This window comes from Molothrus aeneus, chromosome 4 (assembly GCF_037042795.1).
Source record: "Molothrus aeneus isolate 106 chromosome 4, BPBGC_Maene_1.0, whole genome shotgun sequence".
NCBI classification, from domain to species: Eukaryota; Metazoa; Chordata; class Aves; order Passeriformes; family Icteridae; genus Molothrus; species Molothrus aeneus.
The window spans coordinates 47,211,809-47,229,818 of record NC_089649.1 but is presented as its reverse complement, the minus strand read 5'-3'; the positions used below and the strand labels follow the sequence as shown (position 1 = coordinate 47,229,818).

The 18,010-nt window shown below is 37.0% G+C and overlaps 1 protein-coding gene across 1 annotated transcript in view; it reads right to left on the bottom strand.

The window, feature by feature from the left end:
• Nucleotides 1–18,010, bottom strand: part of FRYL (FRY like transcription coactivator) — a 163,641-nt gene that overhangs the window by 92,497 nt on the left and 53,134 nt on the right. Inside the window, exon 3 of the mRNA XM_066548450.1 lies at nt 3,530–3,729. Coding sequence (XP_066404547.1) covers nt 3,530–3,649 — 120 coding nt within the window. The 5' untranslated portion in view covers nt 3,650–3,729. The remainder of the gene's footprint in view (nt 1–3,529; nt 3,730–18,010) is intronic.

Sequence of the window (18,010 nt, the reverse complement as noted above, 5' to 3'; positions counted from 1 at the left end):
CTCCAGTCATCTCACATGATTTAAAAAAATCTATTCAACAGCATAAAGTAAATGTCTGGAAACTCTAACTGAATAATTTAAGATTTATTTTCCTGCCTTCCTGAAGTTCAGAGAGAGATGAAAATAATAGGTCTCCATTTATCTTTTACAAGTGAAATGAAAAAAAACCAAAACACTATTGCATTAAGCAAAGAGCAGTTTGCATTCATTGTGTAAAGGAGAAATGTCAACATATGGCAGGCAGCAGGGATCAGGATGTGCATGTGCTGGGCAAACAACTGCACCCATGGAAAAAGGTACCACCCACTGGCCCCTCTCCAGCATTCCCTGGCACCATCCTCTGGTGGCCAGCACACCTCAGCAGGGTGGCTCAGAGTGCTTCTGCCTGAGCTCCAAGCTGCAGGGAAGAAACCAGACAAGGGATGCTGCCCTGCCTCCTGCAGCCCCAGGGCTGGGCAGTGCATCCCCGCCCCAGGGGCAAGCACAGTACTGTGCTAAATTTTACTTCAGACAAACTTTTGAAAGCATGTAGGCAAGACTTGCACAAGTGCACAGTGCTAGTCTGAGCCACGTGTAGTATTTCCACAGCAGAATAAAATCACTTGTGATGGTAACAGGAATAAATACTCTTGCTAGTTGTGACTTCAGCGTGAGACACCTACAATTTAGTAGGTGGCACCAAGTTAAACTCTCTGCTTAAATTCTAACCATCCATACTTATATGCAGCTTGACAAAATGCAAAATAATTGAGTTTATCACTAATCTTTTTAACTGGTATGGTTTATGTCACATTTGGGGAATGCTGGTCATTCCTCAGTGTCATCCTTCTAAGCTGAAGAGTACTTTTTAAGCTACAAGAGTACTCTTGGGCTCTTTTTTTTCCTTTAAAACTATATACTGCTCCAAAAGATTTAGCATAGCTGGTTAAAAAAAATAGTGGTTTTATTTCATTTATTCACTAAAAGGATGATCTTCCCTCCTGTCATTACACTTGCTGCTTTCATTTAATCATTTACTTTAACAATTTGCTGATAAGCTCTGTCTGTAACTTTGAAAAAGCTGAGGTATTACAATTTTGCAAGCAGAGAACTCTTAATTAAATTAGTAAGAAGAAGTAAGGTAAAAATCACAGCCAGAGAAACCATTCAGTTAATTTTTGAAATCACAAGTCAGTTACCTTTAAATGTAATCCATACATTTAGCAAAAATGGTACTACCTCTCACCCACAGATGCTGTCTTGATCTGCAGTGAGTGACCTTTTTTTTAATTTATATTTTAATTAATTTTTGCTCCCCTACTGTCATTTCCAAGTTTTAAAAACTGTCTAGCTCCTAATCTTTATTAGTCTGGCTTTAAATTCTCTCAAACAGCTTCACCCAACAGCCTAGCTTCATTAAAGATTTATGTAACTCTATATATATTCTTCATATTTTGTTTGCAGCCAAGTCATTCCACAAAATCAAATCACACTAAAATAATAAAGGGCTTTCCACTCTTCCATTAAAGCCTTTTATCCAATCACAATCAGTGTTTTTCTGGTGCTCTTCCAGCCTTTTTATCTTTCTTTTTAAATTTCATACACTAGAACTAAATGTTCAGTACTTACAAAAATTCTACATACAGAAATAAAGCTGCTTCAATACCTCAGTATTTCCTTTCAGTTGGACACTTAAGGATTCCCTCTACCTCTTTATGTTATACAGGCTCAGGTTGTTTCACTTTTCCACAGCCTTTGGCACCTCTCTTAATTTGCTCATTTTCTATACAGTCCTTCTCACCAACCAATATAAAATAAGGAAAGCTGGCTATACATGTAAATTACGTTTGTTTCCATTAAAATTCATTTTGTTTAAAGGAATTCAGCTTAGCAAATGAAGCTAGACAAAACTGTTTAAAACCTTTATAGACGACTACTTAAGTAATATTTGTAATTTCTTACTTTATTCTAAAGAATTTTATACATACTTGTATACACACAAAATACTGACTTCAGGTTCTTATCAGTAAAAAATCTTGACTAAGGTAGACTTCATGCAATCACCATAAAACCTCACCAGGCAACAGAGCTGGGAATCACTCTTCTGTGAAAAGTGAATTATTTAATTAGTTTCATGGGGTTTCTAATTTTTAATCTGGTGAGATGTTTCAATTTTGTATGATTAACAGATTTAAAAACATTTGTTTAATTAACAGTCAACAGCATGGCAAGGAGACACAACCTGGGATTGATGACAGAGGATTTATTTTATCTGGTCTAGGGACAAGTTTTGCAGCAAAAGTGAGCTCCAGGGCTATTATATTTGCCTTGCTTCCATTATTCTGGTTATATTTGACTCTAAACTAGCTGTGTCTGCAGGAAAAGCCCTCTTCAGCTCATCTCAGTTCCAGGCAGTCTGTCCCTCTGGCCAAGCACTACCCTCCCTGTCTGTTTAGCTGATGGATGGAAATGGGGCTGGAGGAGCAGCACTTGGCACATAGATGGACAGTGGAGCTACCAGCCTTTCCTCCCACAGCATCACTGCCACTACAGCTCTCCTCTCATTTTCAGCCAGGTGGAGGCTTGTGTGCCCCGTTTTCTACGAAGTTTTTGTGCTTACTTATAAACCCCTCCTGAATACATTACTTTTTTGGATGAAAAAAACAAATAAACAAGTTATATTTAAGTTGTAAACTTGCTTGGTGCACACTGACATATATATAAAGAACAGGTATAAAGAAAAGTTTCATTTTCCTCAGCCTTTTATCTACTAATGGTTGTAGCTGAAGATGATTCCATAATCCACAAAACAGTTTCAGCCCTGCTTTTGTGCCCTTTTGGACTGCTTCCTAGGAAAACTTTTTCCTGAAGTTTCAAAACTGGGGCTCAAATGCTCACATAGGCACTTTCTGCACATGAGCACTTTGGCAAGCAGCAGCTGCCAACAGAAGCCTTCTGTGAGCTGGCCTTCTGCTAGCCACAGCATCTCACCTGCCCAGTGAATTTCCACTTTTGTTTGTTTTCTTTTCAGAAATTTCCAAATTAAAAGAAAACCATTTATTTCAAGACCATAAAGTCTAGATCAACAATGGAATTTTACCTTTTTGCTTAATCTGCAATATAAGCAGGCTACTATATTATTCCAGGTGTTATTATCATTACTTCAGAAAACAAACCAAATGTATCTTTTCTTGAAAGTATATTGCCTAAGTATTATTTAAAAAAACACTGACAGGAAACACACTTCACAGTATTAATGAAAGAACATTTTTTTTTGTTCCTATTTCCTTTTGTAACTTCACAGACCTTTGGGATACACTAAAGAGTTTTGTTTCCAGGAACTACTAGGTAACAGTTTTGACACAAGTCAATAAAACAAATCATGGAGCAACCCTGTTTGCAGAAGTTTATTTATTCCTGAAGTAATCTCTCTGAAAAGTCAACAATATCTGGGAGTGCTTTTTTCACTAACCATACATAAGATAAATCAACCTATTCCAGAAAAAAACAAGACAGTTTTGAGAGATACTATGAAAAAAAAAGGACTCACCAAAGGTTCAGCCATTACAAGTTCAATTTTCTTTTCAGCTTGAACAGCAAATTCAGCAAAGAGGCTTTTGATGACATACTCGCCCGGTTTCACATCTGGGTCAATAGTAATGTTAGACATGATGATGCCTCTCTTTTCCCAGGTGGAAACAACACTTGGAGAAACTCTACGTTTATTTACTCTGCTGGGTGGTGCGGAGGCTAAAGGTAAAAAACAAGAAAAACACAGAGCTATAAAGCAGAGCTTCTAAACATCGTGCCACGATATTTTCCCATTCATCACACATATATTTTCACACAGTACATTCTCTAAAACAGAAGGAAACAATTCTAACATACAACAAGAATTTGTTTTAGTTAGGTTGGAGTTTCTACGCTTATGTTGCACAAGGGTTTACAATGCAGGTCACTTGTGTTGTCAATAAAATGCTCTACATGATTAACATATAGTAGCTTCAGTTCAAGTATGACTAAAAATCAGAAGGTTGAATGGAAAGGGTTATCCCCTATATTATGAGAAGCATTGCTTGATTCCATTTTATGGATCACCCATTAAGTTCATGTTTCTATTTTGTGTCCAAATACCTTCAAGAGAAATTCTTCTTTGGCACTTTTTGTCAATAAGCTGATTTTCCTAACAAGAAAGCAAACCCTTTTTAGACATTTCACGCTAACTGATCTTCTAGTCCCATGTTAAAAACGGTTCCTTGTAAGAAATATTTATTAATCAATAAAAATAACATTGTATGTATCAGTCTCATTTTCTAAGAATTATTTTGGTTTTATACTGAAATTGTCATATACAAACTTCATATATAGTTATCCACCTTTAATTTTTTTTCTCCTCAGGCATTCCAAAACATCCATTTATTGTGAAAGCAATGTGAACTGCAGTACTGAAAAGCATGTTTCAGAACTCACACACAGAGGTTTAATACACGAAACAATCAGGATAGTAAATTACAATTCTTGTCTTGCACACTATATATCAAAATAACTGCTGACACCTCTTAATGATGACCCAGACGTACAAAGGGAGGTACACATATTTCTCTAGTGTATTCCATGACTGCAGATGTTATTTTTCAATTGCTATTAGGAATTTATATTAATAATTCCTATCTATTTATATTAAGATTTTATTTTCCTAAGACAGTCATGCAGGGAGCCTAGCTCCCATCTGTTTCATTCTGCTACATTTCGTGATGTGTTTAGGTAAGCGTTTTTAAGGCTTTTTGCAGGTAAAGTGTGAGGTGACACATTTGGTTTATTTTGCTCAACCTGAAAATTTTTTTACATGAAGTAATTTTTAGTTTTCACATGTTCAAACCCTGTAAGCTAAATATTATCCACAACTTTTTATCAAATGTTTTTTTCAACTCATTTATGAAAAAACATGAGACCAAACATGGAGACCAAACATTGGTACATCACATCTTCTCAAGAGAAGTCTTGGCCATTTATTATATCTTCTATCAATTCAGAAAGTTACATTTTACATAATATAAAACAGACTCCTGCAACTTCCATTGAAATTTATCATTTATCAAAGGCATTACTGAAGTGAGAAACTCTGCAGGAGTGAAAACTGAATGCCCCCAACTACCTCAGCTTCTAATCCAGAAGGAAGGGTACCTTGCATAAGATTGGGAGTACTACACATTACTTGTTTTTAATCCCTATGCTATTGTACAAACTTGCTGTTTAGCTGGAGTAATGCATCTTTTTTCCTGTTGCATAAAACAGGAAATAAACATAAATAACAGAATCCTTTCTTTGAGGCTGGAAAGACTTGCACAAGGTCACAAAACTGAGTGCCTGGGAACCAGGGGCAACACCAGAACAACAGGCACACACTGTATATGTCATAAAAAATTTCTAAACATCCTCTAACACTTCAATCCAGCACTTTGATCTCAGTAGCAGAGGCCCTAAAAGACAGAGAAGAGCATGTCCCACACAGCCAGGGACAATGGGACATCACAGACACTGCCATGATCTAGATCCCTACAGTAGAAGCTCACTACATACAAGTACGTAAGAGCATTAAGAAACAGAACAAAGTGCAGGCTGCAAAAGGAAGATTACAACCCAAAACTCTCTCATCCCACATCTGATGATTGGCTCATCCTTCAGCACAGAAACATAAACATTACAGGAACTTAAAAAAAACAATTCATGTCTTTACAATGCCTATGTTCTCCAGCATCCACACTCTTGCCATCCTGAAGCATCAATGTTTCCAAAGGCAGCCCAGAAAATGAGAGAGATGAAAATGTGTCAAGAACAAGAGTACAGAGGTTTGAGACGAGGTGAAAGAAGGAATAAAGACATCCTTCATGGCCATAGCAGGTAACAAACAGAAATACCAAGCATGGGATAGGCAAAACAGAAGAATGCTGTAATATGCAATTTTGAACAACTTTCCTTTCATTTCCATCAGATAAACAAAATAGAAATTTGAGTAGCTAAGGACCCAGAACAGATACCACATATTTCTAATATATGCAGTTGCTTTTATCCTAAATATGAGAGTTTCTAAGAACGATAAAGCTTTGTTCTAAATACAGACAAGTTGGACTGTCTTATTTTAAAAGACATATTAACACTAACAGGCTGGAAAGAAATGAGAGTGTTTAAATGTCCTTTTGAATATCAAAACTTATTTGCTAAATTGTGTCTTGTCAGAAGAAATTCAGCAAAGCAGCAGCTCAGCTCATTCCAGACTTACCTACTGGATATGCCACAGCTGTTGCATGATCTGGACTGAAGTGAACATGCCAGAGCTCTGGTCCAGTTCCCACTCCTGAAGAGTGAGGAGCTGGTACTCAACCAGCTCTTTTTGCTCTCTGGGGAAACAAAGAGCACTGTGCTCCTTAACCCCACACTATATTTAGATGTAGACAACTCTTAATAGTGTGATTACATAATACATTTCTGTCTTCAGAATTTAAAAGATCACATTCAAAAAGCCCCTGTCACTTAAGAATCAGGAAACATTGGGAGCTGATCATCTTTTAAGTGCTATCTTTACTTTGTGTTAGCAATTCAATCCTCAGTAAAAGGGATCACCTTAGTGTGTTAACTTTCAAAGCTGTAAGACAGCTTCCCTCACTAAGGATGAAACTCCAAGGCTCTCTACACTCATCTAAACACAGGTAAATTCCCTCCTCAGGCTCAAACAAAAGCTTAGGAAATGGATAAACTGGGCAAAAATCTTATGCTGGCAAGAAAAAAAGAAGTAACTGGACTATAATCAGACTGGGTCTTGTGAGTGCTGCAGACATTTCAGTACAAGGCAGAGGTCATGACCATGCAGCCAAGGAAATGTGGTGCCAGGATAGCCTTACATCCCCCAGAACTAGCAAGGACCCCACTCCCTGGCTATAGTTTCACAGAGCCCCTCTTGGACAGCACATAGAGTGCACACACAGGGTTGCTGTGACTGCAGCACTGTCCAGGGATGCAATCCCTTCCAGCCAGCAGAGTCAGTGCAGGAACAGGGCTTGCCTTGCCTTCTTACTCTTTCAGCAGCAAAGCAGAGTCACGGCTATCCCTACAACCATTCATGTTACTAATCTCTGTGCTCACATGCACAAACTCTCCAGGTGGCAATGAACTTACCCCCCTGATTTTTTTCCCACAAAAAATAGGGAAAATTGTCATACTGAAGCAATTATAAACACTGCCATGACAGTATTACAAATACCTTAGTTTTGCTAAAATGTAAGAGTATGTAAAAGGAAGAAAAAATTATTAGTAATCCATGAACTTGCTGAGGACTCTAGTTCACAACACCACTAGTGGTTGACATTAGTATCAAGACTCTTGTCTTGCATATGACAATGTTCATGGTTTCATCTGCTTTGTAAAACCAGTAATTTATTTAAATACACACAGAAAAACATGTACGAGGGAAAATGGAGAGGGAGCTTGAGTATTTAATTAGTAAATATACAAGAGTTTGTTAAAGAAAAGTCAAAATCTATTATTAGATTTCTTACCTAGGTCAAACAACATTATTATCTGGTATAATTACATTCAGTGGGATGCATTTCCTCATGACTTTGCAATCAATAAAATTGTAGGAAGGATCTATATGAATTTAAGTATGCTTAATGGAAAAATAAGTCATTGCAGGACAGAATCAAATATTGTTTTCTGCTATTCTTTGCCATCAAAGCAAAGTCATTCTTTACTCTTAGCTGCCAGAGAAAATGTAAGTCTCAAACATCGTTTGGAAGCTTCAAAACATGAAGCATTCTACAGAACTTCATATGAGATCTGGAACCAGAAACCATACAGCTTGCAACAGCTCAAAACTAAAAAACTACTTTCACAAACCACTTGAAAACAGTGAACATTATTCACTTGAAACAATATCCTGTTTGTTTGCTCTGATGGGAGCTACTGCTACGTGGGAAATCTGGGAGCAATGCAGTAAGGAAATCTTTGTTAAACAGTATTGTTTGGTTGCTAGGGCCACACCGAATTGTTTGGATAGTTGCAAGGAACAGTAAAACAATACAAAGGGTAATTAGACAGACAACACACTCCTAGGTCAAAAGGCAACACGCCCTGATGTATGCTAAGTGAAAAACAAAGTTGTTTCATGTTAAATACAAGTGTCTAGAACTAGGAAAGGTTATTTAATACCCAATTTGACAGTAAAGAATGCTACTATTTTATCATCCTGTTTCTCTCTGCATAGCCCAAATGCATCAAGTATTTGAGGATATAAAGTAACATCCTATTTACCAATGAGACTATTCAGGGTTCAAACATACAAAGCAGGTACTGAAAGGTAATGAACACCAGCCAGTGACAGCTGATGAGTCCATTTTACTTCATGGCTAATAAAAATGATGATTTTTAGCTTTCAGACTTTTTTTGGGTACTACTTTACACTTAGCCAAGTGTTGGCACTTTATATGTGCTTTTCCCCCGAGTTTTTGATGGTTACTGCTTTAACTGAAAGTTGGGTTCAGTTGCTGCTGTGTCTCGGGAAGTTGGAAATGGCTGGACTGAAGCAAAACTTCCATCAGGTATCTCCCCTCTTTCCACATACCTGAAAACAAATCTGGAATTACTTTTATAGCATTTTAAAATAAGGTACTCAACTATAAAATAAACATGCTCAACACAATCTTGAGGAGCCTCCGCAGTTTTCATCAAGCAGATTATATTCTTAGTTGCTATTTTTATAATTAATTGCTAAAGTAGTACATAATTTTACATAGCTCACATTTAGCAATTAAGCTTTTTACTGTTATTTTTGAAGCACATGTACTTTCAGAAGTACTTTATATTTCCTGCGACACTTGTTGCAGAATAGGGTTTGCATGTCCAACTGACAATACAAAAGTCTCCAAAGACTAAAAATATTACGTGTGGTTACTTAAAGGAATTTTAATTAAACTCCTTGCCTTCTACTCTGATAACATCTAGAACATTTTATCCTGCCTCCAGAAATGATATTAATATACATGGAAACTTGTCTGTAGTGATTGTGACAATGTTTCATAACAAACAATCTTTAGTTATTTTACCAAAAGAATATTTTTTTCCTAAAAAGGATGTCAATGCTCAAAAGAGATGGCAATCTATCCAGAATCATGCCAAAAAATTATGAATAGAGCCCCAATGTTAAACCTAGGTTTCCCATGTCGTTGATAAGAACCCTGTTTTTCAGAGCAACTTCCTCACTAAATTTATCATTACTTTACAATTCTGAAAGCCCTGTTGATCATCAGGTTTTTACCGTTTCCAAAGTCTGCTTACTCCTAGCCAGTGGAAAAGAAAGGCTTATGACTTGAATGAAAGGAACCTGAACAGCTTTATGAATACAACGAAACTCAACAAACACTGCTCTAGTAACAGGTGCACATTACAGATCTTAGCCTCCAACCTATAAGCAAATACAAAGAAAGAGCCACTCTTCACTCAAATCTCTTGGATTTGCTTTCCCAGTAGCAATAGGAGGCTGTGGTTTACCTGGGTTGCTGAAGCATGTGGTGGCACAGCAGACAACCAGGTCTACTTCACTTTTTGGTTTTTGTTCCAACTATGCAGCACTACTGATAGTGCATGAAGCCTGTCTGACAGCTGGATTTATCCCTGCCTCACTTGCTCCAGCTGTACTGAATCCCTGCTGATGTCATGCACACCGTGTACTGTGGCACATGTGGCTGGCTCCTTGGCTCAGCAGCATCACACAAGTGCTGAATTCAGCAGTCCTGCAGAATTAGTGGACACTTCTGCATTATACTGCATTTATCCAGATTTTCTCATTTATTTCACTAGCACTTCTTTACCAGAAAGGTGGTACTAATCTTAAACTGTGCTACTAGATACAATAAAAGAGAAAAAAAAATGCAAACTCATAAAATATGTACTCATTTTGAGCACATCTGTTTTTATACAAATGCCATTCTGATTTTCTTGGTTATGTAAATTATTCTCAATAATATGTTTGGACCGATCAAGAAATTGAGTTTCTGCCAGATACCCTTTTTTGAGACATTCTTACAAGGCCCTTAAAAAACTCCATACCTAATACCAATATTAATTTTGATACTGGTATGAAACACTCAATGCCAAGGGAGAGGCAAAGCAGCCTCCTGACACCAAAGCAATGTCACTTTACAAGATAACCTAAATAATGCGAACAAAATTCACAGTCTTTGACAGTGAAATTAAGCATCTATTATGGGCAACTGACCACATATTTTCCTAGAGTGTGGTATCTAGACATTCCTTTGCTGTATATAATACATATGAACTGACTGGTAACACCACAAATACAAACACAGCAGTAGAAACTGAAATCAATTTGAATACATGAGAATATACAGGATCAAGAAAACAAACCAGCACTTCTTCCCCTATTTCTCATACCTTAGTCTGGATACATAGTTCTTGAAGCACAAACTTCCTATTATTTTCAATAAAGACTAGACAACTAATTCATCCAGCAACACCCGCTATGGAATTATCTCTTCCTTTTCTGTGTTGGCAGTATACAGTGAATTTTCTTTGGAAGATGTTTAACAAAAAATTTTGGCTTCATGCACATGTCCAACTACACCACAGGCAAAGAAGAAATATTCTCTCATTAACAGGTCACATGGACTAAGCCCAGAGTGCAAATTCTTACCTCACCTCTCTCAATTCTTTACTGGTTTTAAATGACTTGTGGAAATAATCAAGTAACCAGCAATTGTAGCTGGTACTTGTGTCATGCATTTATGATATCACACATGATGACAAGATGAATGGATTACCTACCTGTGAAATAGAAAGAGGCTTACAAGTGGCTTTGTTCAGTGGTACGGTTCATGTAAAGTTTGTAAAGACAAGTCCAACCTTTCAGTGAGAGGAAGTTTTATGTGTATTGATAACTTCCCCTCCACATCTAAATCGGAACTCACATTTTACTTCTGCAGCAGAAACACTTCCCTATTAAAAACTTCTCTAAGGAGTCTCAGATATGTTTAATTTCAGCCAAACTCTGGGACAAAGAACATAAATGAATGCTGCATCAATAAACAGAAGATAAATTAATTTCAACAAGTAGTTGATTAACCATATGGCTGTAACATGAAGTATAGCCTGAGAGAGAATACACAAGGTATTTCTGAGTTTTTTATGGGAACTGGTGCTATGACAGCTGAGCTTTCATTTGGACTAAAAACATCCCCACAGAACAAAATCTTCACAGAAATCTTTGAAGTTTTATTCTAAAGATTATTTTTTTACCTCCAGCAAATATGAACACACTTTCTTTAGGGGAAGTTGACTCAACTGGGAGAGCAGCTGTAAATTTGTCTAGTTACAGGTACTCACATGAAACTTGTTTTCTGCTCTCAAAGACTCTGCAAACACAGGCTGGGATGGTAATAGAAACATTACTTCTTGCCAACACAAAGACACAGCAGAAATTCTAAGGCATAGAACCTTGTCTGGCAATATCTGGTTTTCTAGGTATCTGGGCCAGATTGCAATCCCTTAGAAGTCTTGCTGCTACAAATGATCCTCAGATTTCGAGCTTTGCCTTACAACTAAGTAATTCAGTCCTTCCAGAGATTCAGTAGACTTCTTCTCCACTGCTGTTAATACCTCTGTCACTTTCATTCTTAAAATGTGATTTTTAGATTTTCATTTGGCATAAATTTCTAGAAATGCAACCAAACAGTCTCCCACAAGAGAAGAAGCAAAAGGGAAGTAATATTCCATCAAACTTGAAAGTGACATTTTTAATTATTAGAAAAAACCCAACTGTAACTAACCACAAATATTTCAGTTAAGAAGAAAATTTCTCCAGCTTCTTTTCCACACATATAACCATTGTCTGGGATATATGAAGTAAATTCCCCATGTGTCAAACATAAAAAAGTCCTTGAAAGGTCTTTTTCCTTTCTAAACTCCCCATCACCATAATCCTCTGGAGACTTTTTGCTATATTCTCCACCACACTGTTCTTCTACCCCTTTTTTGTACTAATATTCAGATGTTCTTTGAGGAAGCATTATGAAGAGAACAAGACATTCTTCTTGTCTAGCTGCTTTAACGGCTGAGCAAACTCTAACCAGCAAATACTCCAATTTATGTATGGGACCTCATCTCTTATAGTCCCTTCCCTACTTTGAAAAGTCAAAAATAAAATAGGTATATGATTTCTTTCCTGAAACTTTAGAACAGATAAAAAGACAAAATGGATTTGAGATAAAATCAGGGAAATTATTTTTAAATATTTATTTTTTGTAAACTCAGACACATGAGAAGAGAGAACCAGGGCTTTGAATTTCTCCAAGTAAATCCTACTGGCTTTGCAATTATGGAATGTGGCAGTTGTCCACACCTTTATGCATAGGTGAGAAGTGGCAGCTCCACTGAACATTCTTTCTAACCCTCTATCCTCATAGTGTATGAGGAGCACCTGCTTCTCACAGAACTGTGGCTGAACAGGACAAACAACAGCCACATACACAATGCACAATCACCTAAATCAGATGGATGAGTATTTTGTATTTACTGGAGTAGAATGCACAAAAACTTTTATTAAGAAATTTAACGGTTGAAAAAGAGATCAGATCTGACATTCAGGACAGAGTGAGGATACCCAGGGCAGTAGTCAGAAATAGACTGTTAGTTGTTACTGGGCTCCCTCTGTCCACTGAGAATGTTGGATTTAACAGCATTAAAGGCTTCTAGAAGCTCCAAAGATAATGTTGAAGATCATCTGATCTCTAGTGCTGTGTAATTCTAATGTAGTGTCAAACAGCAGGACAGACTGTGCCATCTATGGCAGAAGTAACTACCATGGCAAACAAGAAATTTAAAATGAAATACTATTTTTTTAAATAACTAAGATTAATATAAGATTAATTTACATACATTTTAAAAAATCCTCAACAACACAACAGCTAGGAATACATGGGAAATACTGGCTGAAATTTCTAGACACATATGCAAGAAGTACAACTCATTTTGTGACTCATTTTACAGAGCCTTGTATGGAAGACCATGGATGTAGATAATTATCAGACAGGAAAAAAAGAAAAATTAAAAAATAATTTTGATAGCACAAGATGCCAAAAGAGCAAACCATACACAGTGGAAAACAATGTGATAGAACACAAAAACTAGAGGGGGAAGAGGAAATCAGTTTGAACTCAATTGTCTCAAGTCCTGCCCAGTCACTCTTGATTACGGCATGCCATCAGGATATCCTGGCCATTAAAGTGTCAGATCATTAAAAATATAGTTTATGTAATTCCTTTTCTAGAACAACAGCCAGAATAGAAAACGTCTTCAAATAAAGTACTTTAATTAAAAATAATATTTTTGAATTTCACAGCAATCCTTATTTAGAAAGAAGTGAGATTTAATTAATAGCATACTTCCAAACTACACTGTCAGAAAGCTGGTCTCATGCAAGATCAGCTTCAAAGAATGTAAAGGATAAGTCTCATCTGTCCGTAATCTAAACATAATCCATCACATTTGGAAGCAGGATAATGGCAGGAATGCAAAGATTCAGGGCTGTAAATCAAATTCCCAACAGTAGTTTTCAGAAATACTCCTAGTGTCCTGACATTTAATACAACTGCCTTCAATGCAATTTTAAGCTGCACATATAATAAAGCAAGCTAGACTTTAATGCAGTAATTTCTGCTCAAAAACAGTTCTGTAATCAAGTTGCAAACTTCTCAGAGAACCAATACCACCCCAAGCACACATCTGGTACCTTCAGTCTCCTTTCCCAGTAGACCTTGTGAAGACCAAACATGACCTTAACTGTCAAACTACTTTGCACAGCACAAGCGAAGAATGTATGTACCCACCCTGCTATCTCAGCTTCCTTCAAAACACTGAACTTTAACAAATGAACATATATAACTATCAACACTCACTCAATTACAAATTCTGTGTTCCCTCAAAAGAATACCCACATAAGTATTAAAAAATCCCTAATCTTGTTTCTTTACTTCCTATCCTCATTAGCATTAGGCTTCTACAGCATTGCAAGTCATACTTTCATTAACGATGCAAACACAGAAGCAATTTATTCCAGTATGATTAACTTGCCAAAAAAAAAAAAACCTTACAGTATTAATTTTAAAGGGCAGTATCTGATGCTTATTTTTTATTTAACTTGATTTCTGCAACCGGGACAAAGACATCAACTTCCCACTGAATATGGAGAGCAAAGACAAAATTGCTTAATATTGGCTTGTTCTGTTAGTTCTTCTGATCCATCTGGAAAATGTTAACCGAGTCCCCACTAAGTCTGAGCCAGTACTATTCCCTGCTTTTCATGGGGGCTTATAAGTTCAGGGTCACCAGCATGCCAGTCAGTTACCATGCTTTTATATGGTTTGTGCATTCATGCAATGGCTGAGAGGCCATAACTCATTAGTATTATTTCTCCTTCAGTTCAGTCTCCTGGAGTTTTTTATTATTTAGAAGAAGTTTCCAAGGGGGATACAGATTCCTACAGAGCAAATTTAAGCTTGCTGAGGGCAGTTTGGTTTCTCATCATTCCCTCTCCTTCCCATTTGAGAGCCAGATACTGATGGTCAACTTTCAAGCAACAGGGAAGGGCACACTGGTAAATCTGCAAGCACTCATGACCTTTCTGACTGGCACAGAAAGTGTGCCCTGCACAGTCCATGGGGTGAGGGAAGTGGGGCAGAGAACAGAACTTACTGCTCTCTCTTACTCCTAAGAGAGAAACCCATTTTTGCCATCAAATTGAAGGCTGCATCAGGCAGGAAACATACTGATGCTCTGAATCCTGTGTTAAGCTGAGCTAGCAAAGGCAATAAAATTAAATCAATGCTTGGCTAAATTATGTTAAACTAAAAAGCAGAAGAGAAGCAAAGGCAGCAGTGAAAGATACACTAGTCAGGCCTGTGGAGTGAAAGAGTAGGAAGAGAAGGAAAGAGAATTTTATTCACAAGTGTTTATTCCAGATTTCCTTACACACTGATCTGTAAGTTAAGAAAACACACATTTCCACAGCAATGATGAGAGTGAACCTGCTCTGAATAAAGAATTCACTACCATGGTATGCTAACTACATGAAGGGAAAGAAAAACACGAACTAAATCTAAAGTTTTAAGAATTAGCATTTAAAATCTAAAACTAAGGCAAGGATATAGCAGCAAAGGAATACACATAAATACAGGCTGCACAAACACTCTTAACAATTGTCACTGCAAACGTGATGATGTTTTATTTCCTTTCAATGTATTAAAAGATTGGTATACACCACACACAAAAAGTGCATTCTGTAACAAAGTCAAAGTGACCACAGGTATGCCTTTGTTAACTAGCAAACAGAAACTTAAATACCTTATCTCATCTTTCCTAATCCACAGTTCTCTGGAAAAACAAAACTTCACATCCTCAGTTTGCAGACTTAAGAATATAAAAAACCCTATTGGTTCACTGTATTTGAAGAAAAAACAATGTCAAAATACTCAACAAATTTATGCTTAATTTTATTTCCAAATAAGATTGTGTCAGAAGCCAGCAGCTTTTGCAAAGAGGTCTCTTGCAGAGCACAGCCAAGGTAGTTTGTTTAACCTTCTCTCACTTTGCTGCCTGCTAATTCTTTCCTTGTGAGAAGAGGGCAATTCCAGCTCCCAGTTCAAAGAGGAAAAAACTTTTCCTCATTATCCTCATTATGCTCATTATCCTCAATTATCCTCATTAGTGTCAAATTGATACCTTTCCTGAGTAAATGCAAGAAAGTAATGAATGCTGGCAGTTTTGCTCTAAAAGATTATTTAAGAAAAGGACTGTGGAATGTCAGTTATAAGGTAACCAAGAACTTCAAATAATGTATCATTAAAAACAAACAAACAAAAAACCCCAAAACCAATACATTAGCCCAGACTGGGTCATCTTAGAGAGCACCTTCACTTCTTTGTAAATAACTGTCTAGTGATGTACTCAGAAATATTGTAATAGTATTACTGATACCAAGGTATGTTTTGAAAATTGAAGTGTTAGGTATATATACACAAGGATTAAAAAAGCAAAGGAGAAAATAAGTAAACAAATACAATCCAGCACTGGAATATGCTCAAGCATACACAAATGAGGGACAAAAAGTATCTCATGCATTAAATATCAATTTCAGAAAAGCACAACTGTTCCACGCTCCGATTCTGTCAGTTTTGCCTAGTAATCCTTCATATGAACATATGAGCTGAAAAGGAAAATATACTAGACTAACTCAATCTGCCAAGTTTAACACAAACATGTCATAGGAAGAAAAACAGAAAAAGTGAAGCCAACATTTTCAAAAGCATATTCTTAGTAATTTTGCTGAGGAATAAAAAAACAAACCCCTTTTTCTTTTCACATCCAGGTAATTACCTATATTTAACTGTAAAAAAAACCTGAAAATTTCCCTGAATGAAATTTTCTGCCCTGCACTCAGGGCAGAGCTCTCCTGAAAAATTAGCTCTCCTGAAAATTCAACTCCAATGAGTTTCAGTTCCCAGTAGATATTCCCAAAGAGTAATCAGCACATAGGAGAGACTGAGTATTTTTCAACTACAACAAAAATTTCCTTGTGAAGGCATAAACACAATCTTATAATGCTGTTGTAAGTTCTGATTTTAAATAGGTGTAGTAAATTGTCTGTGTCTTTCCTGTTTATCAAATGTGCTCTTCTGAGTCAAGACCATTCCTCAAATTCTACAGAAAAACAGCAGTGTCAGCTGCTTTATTTATTGATAGTCTGGGACAACTATTTTCTTGGGAAAAAAGTTCTATGAATATGGAAATTAACAAATATATAGAAAACTTAGGATTGTTCACTAGGACACTTATCCAAATTTGCTTTGCATGTGTGGGCTAATGTGGGTATTGTTTTTTGGGGTTTCTCAGTGCTTTTTAAGTCTTTAACAGCAGAAGGTAGTGCTGAGTTCACATGAGACCCTAGTTAGCTTTTTTTTTTTTTTTACGAAAAAGCATGAGACACTTCTATTTCTAATCAGTCTTTCTGACTAAATTTATCTATGCTTACTGCAAATAAAAGTAAACTAAATTAGGAAGAATCCCAAGTTGTGCAATTCCTTAGGGAAGCAGATGACAGCCTTCAGGGCTTTAAGTCCTCAGATGAAGCACAAGGGCATAGCACAAACCTGGCAAAAAAATCCCACCCAGCAAGCACACAGCCAGCACTCACACTAGACTTCTATATGGAGACAATACTCAGTGCCATGCTATTCTTAGCCACCATAAACACACCCAGGTTTCAGAGTTACCAGCTTCTTTGTCAGTTTCATGGGAGGAGACTAGTCACATCTGAAGTAAAAATAGGTTGTCATATGCTTGTCCATGGAACTCCAAAATACATGGCTAAATTGGTCATTTAAAAGATTTGAGCTGCGTGTACTGGTATCACAAGGAAAAAAAAAAAACTTTTTTCTCCTAACTCCCTCAACTTTCTTTTTATTTTTTATCTGATTCTAATTTACTTCAAAAAATAGTTTGCTCTCTCTGCAATAGGAACCTTTATCTGGTTTCAATACATTCATTTAAACTCTAAAAAGCGTTGCAGAGAACTGTACCTGAGAGGCTGGGGCTGATATGAATGGGAAGTTCTGGCTGTGGAGGCACCAGGGAACTGGTGCTTTCAGCATGGCCTGCATGAACAACATCTGGCTGAGCGGATACAGAGATCCCCCTGCACCCACCTCACCCACCCGCAGTTTCACAACACACCCAGAGCTGGAGACAAAGAATCATGTAATGACTCACAGAAGTGCGACAGGATGGGCACACTAAACAGCGACAACTTCAAAAACACTGCTCCAAAATCTGATGCCAACTGAAAAGGAGCCCAGGACACATGGAGAATGATACACCTGACATTCCTGGCTGCCACACCATGACCATAGATTACAGATGTAATAGCTCGACACAAGCGCTGTGGTGGCTTTTTGCTGGATGTTGAGCA